General features: G+C 37.2%; 1 protein-coding gene across 1 annotated transcript; it reads right to left on the bottom strand.

Moving 5' to 3' along the window:
- Positions 1-485: 485 nt before the first annotated feature.
- Positions 486-1,924, bottom strand: LOC149662775 (spermine oxidase-like). Its single transcript, XM_089842307.1, has 4 exons — positions 1,798-1,924; positions 1,473-1,687; positions 929-1,413; positions 486-723 (listed from the first exon to the last, which is right to left on the bottom strand). Exons 1-4 carry the CDS (start codon positions 1,922-1,924, stop codon positions 486-488), a joined length of 1,065 nt encoding a protein of 354 aa, XP_089698433.1.
- Between the last annotated feature and the right edge of the window lie 1,423 nt (positions 1,925-3,347).

Raw genomic sequence — 3,347 nt, 5'->3', positions numbered from 1 at the left:
ACACTAAGCCTAAAATTCAAACTTTAAAAATAAATAAATTGTCCAAAAGTTCGAAGATGTCCATCACTAAAGTTAAAATTGCAATCACAGTTGATCAAACCCCAAAATCGTGGAGATCGCTTTGCTCGCTCAGCGAATGTTTAACTTATTATATAAAATTAATCCAATTTAATTGAATGTTTTGAGTTTGATTTAAAACGACATCGACTACTTACTACGATATTGGCCTTTAAAATAGCTTTAATTATAGCAAATAATTATGAAAATCGGTCATCTCTGAAAACATTACATTTCAAGTGGCCCTTTCTTATAGCTTAATTTGCCCCTATTTAGTCACTTTTTGCTTACTATTTCTAAATTAATTAGTCACTTATTCAACTAAAATTGAGCGTATGAGTGAGTGAGATAATTATGCTAAATATTTCTTAGGCCTTGGTTTCAATTCTTAAGCCTCGGCTTGATTTCCTAAGCCTTGGCTTCATTTCTTACCTTAAAACCCTGCATGGCAATGATATATAAGGATCCCTTAAGAACTTCCTTAAAGCATTGGTGCAAACTTCCCCTATTTCATCTTCACTTAATGTTTCTGCACATTCAGCTTCATCACCGGAAATCCACGCGACTAATATTGTATCACCAATTTTTCTAAATGAGTAAACTTTCCGGAACCAATTTTCCTTAATGTCCGCCCTAGGTTCAGCCTGGTTGCATAAGTAACTACCTCTGATATATTTGGATTCAAAAAAGGTCTATCAAACTTTAAAAAAATCATGTTAACGGAGCCAAAACACAACTTTTTAATACTATCTAGTTTGTAATCTGGTAAACTTGTTTCAAAGAGAGCAATGGCTTTGGTTTTTAACACACCCAAAGGTAGAGTTACAATCACGTGACGGGCATAAAATACTTTCCCATTTGCACAAACTACTTGAACCTGGGCATCAGGAACATCGGAATAACAATGTGAGTCTTTGCTATTATAGTCCAAACTGTGACTAATTTTTCAGTGGGACTGTCAACTCTGTTCCAATAAATTTTGGTCACTTCGTGCTGTTTTCTGATACAATCCTCAGGCAATTCCGAGACCAAACATTTCACCACTGAGTAATAAGAGCTAGGAATGGTGACATTGCCACCTGGAACTTCAGTGTAACTCCCAAAGTCTGATAAACCTGTTTCATTCATATTTGCACAACCAGTCACACACGTTTCGCGATTTAGTAAATGGTCGAAGATCATACGACGAAGATGTTTCTCATCACCAGAAAACTGTTCCAAATATGATGAAATATCCATCTCTAAGTGTTTTCCAACATTGTTCCTAGCTTCTGGTGGGAGTTGTAAACGTAACAGGAAGTATTCCTCACAACGTTTACAGAACCAAAAATACGCGCTGTAAACTTCTTCTACAACCTAAATGCGCGTAATTTTAATTTTTCTGATAAAATTACAAATAAATCTAAAGTACTTACTTGTATTGGCACCCTTTTGCCTTGATCCGTTGTTGCAACAACTGTGTGGCATTCTTGTTCCCGGTTTACTTTAATCAAACCACGCTTCAATGTTATTTCATAAATTGGGTTACCTAAAACACCGTGTATCCACTCGTCACCTAATTCAACTTGCTGGTCACCTGTGGCATTAGTTTTAATAGCAATTAGCGCCTGGGAGTTTCCCAAAGGCATGGCTTCAATTTGACAACTGATGGCCAAAGCTTAGAAAACTCACCCATAGGCACGGACTAAATTCGGCCTTCAAGACGATTTCTCGCTTCTAACAATTTAAAATCTAACTCACCCCTTTGCATTAATCTTAAACCGGCCGCGATACCACTCATTCCAGCTCCAAAAATAAAAATTTTACAAATATTACCCACTTTATTTCCATCCCCAGAAGACTCGCTATCGTCTGCTACACCCGCCATTTTTTAGCTTGCGCTCCCCCAATTCCCGCCGTCCCGAAAACGTTCAATTAGTTCTCCATCTTTTCCGTAGATGGCGTCTAATGTACCATTTAGTTACTCCTTTTTTTAATGTTGGATCTTGTACGAGAGATGGCGCAGACAGAAAATCAAAACCGTGGGAAAATAGTAACCCGCCAAAATTTAAACGACTAAAACGTATGAAAAAAAGAGAAAAGTTGCATATTTTAATAACAAAATGTTTATTTTTCATTTTAAGACAGGGGTAGCTTTGTACAAGGGGCAATACTTTACAGTGTGGGCCGTATCCCCGTCGGTATTATGGCATGTGTAGGCTCTCAGCTATTTTCAACAGCTGCGTGATTATAAACAGTAAAGACATGTTTTAAGACTGTGAACCTTTGTGATAGTGATAATAATACATCTACTAGGCCTAATTACTAATTTTTAGGGTACTTACAAGTTCCGAAGTAGGTGTAATCGGCGGTGTAATCGCTCTACCCTGAATCTTTGTTTCAACTTCAATAGGGGATTTTTTTTCTCCGCTTATTATGGCGAGCTAGGACCAAAGAAAAGGAGTGGATTCGCTTTTGTTGCAAAGAAATTAAAAGTGTCTCATAGCGATAATAACCCAAAATAGATGAAAATTGAACGAAATCACGATACTATTCTCATTTTTATTGATTTGAAAGTCGATAGATAGTTTACACCTCGGTTTACACGCGTGGAGTATTCATACCATTTACACCAGGATGCTGGGCTACCTGGAGGACAAAAGCAGACGAGTTTACGTCCGCCAGGTAGCCCGGCCTCCTGGTGTAAATGGTATGAATCCTCCATGTGTGTAAACTATCTATTATCTTATTTCGAAATTCCCTGACCAATTTTAATTAAACTTTTATTTGTAGTCATTGCAGAAAAATGAGAATGTTGATTTTACAAATGGCTAATAACATGCTCCTATAAATACTAACGGGTCCTACAATAAGGGGAATTACCGAACCAAAACGAAATCCAACGACACTAAGCAATTTTAAAATTTCCCGACATTTACTTCATATTTTAGATCTTTTAATTAGAATTCCCTAACTAAACGATGCATGCAGGTACCCTGATCTTTGACTGTAGGCATTTCATCGTTATATTTACATGATTTACAGCTGGAACCCGAACAATTTTAAAGCTGGACACACTGGTGGGCTCGTCGGAACATAATTCCATTAAATCTTTTTCCAATTTTTTCCAGTTGTAAACGCTGAAGGGCTCGTCGCAAAATCCCTTAACTTCTTTCGATTTAGTTGTATTCTCATCAAAATCAGGGAACAATCGTTTGAATTCGTTTGCTAATGTTATAGCTACTTTCGGGTTATCCGAATAAAACATCCTTAAAACGGACCGAGAAACACGGGCAAAAGCGCGGAAAGAT

Source organism: Phalangium opilio, unplaced genomic scaffold (genome assembly GCF_054372755.1).
Source record: "Phalangium opilio isolate 3A_F unplaced genomic scaffold, DU_Popi_V2 ptg000063l_1, whole genome shotgun sequence".
NCBI classification, from domain to species: Eukaryota; Metazoa; Arthropoda; class Arachnida; order Opiliones; family Phalangiidae; genus Phalangium; species Phalangium opilio.
This window is presented reverse-complemented; position numbering and strand designations above follow the sequence as displayed.

What these genes read in the sequence shown, in the direction of transcription:
- LOC149662775 (XM_089842307.1), bottom strand. Translation starts at nt 1,924, where the DNA reads ATGGCGGGTGTAGCAGACGATAGCGAGTCTTCTGGGGATGGAAATAAA. An exon ending in TTTAAGATTAATGCAAAGGG is followed by an intron (nt 1,688 to 1,797) that starts GTGAGTTAGATT and finishes GTCAAATTGAAG; the next exon opens with CCATGCCTTTGGGAAACTCC. An exon ending in GCAAAAGGGTGCCAATACAA is followed by an intron (nt 1,414 to 1,472) that starts GTAAGTACTTTA and finishes ACGCGCATTTAG; the next exon opens with GTTGTAGAAGAAGTTTACAG.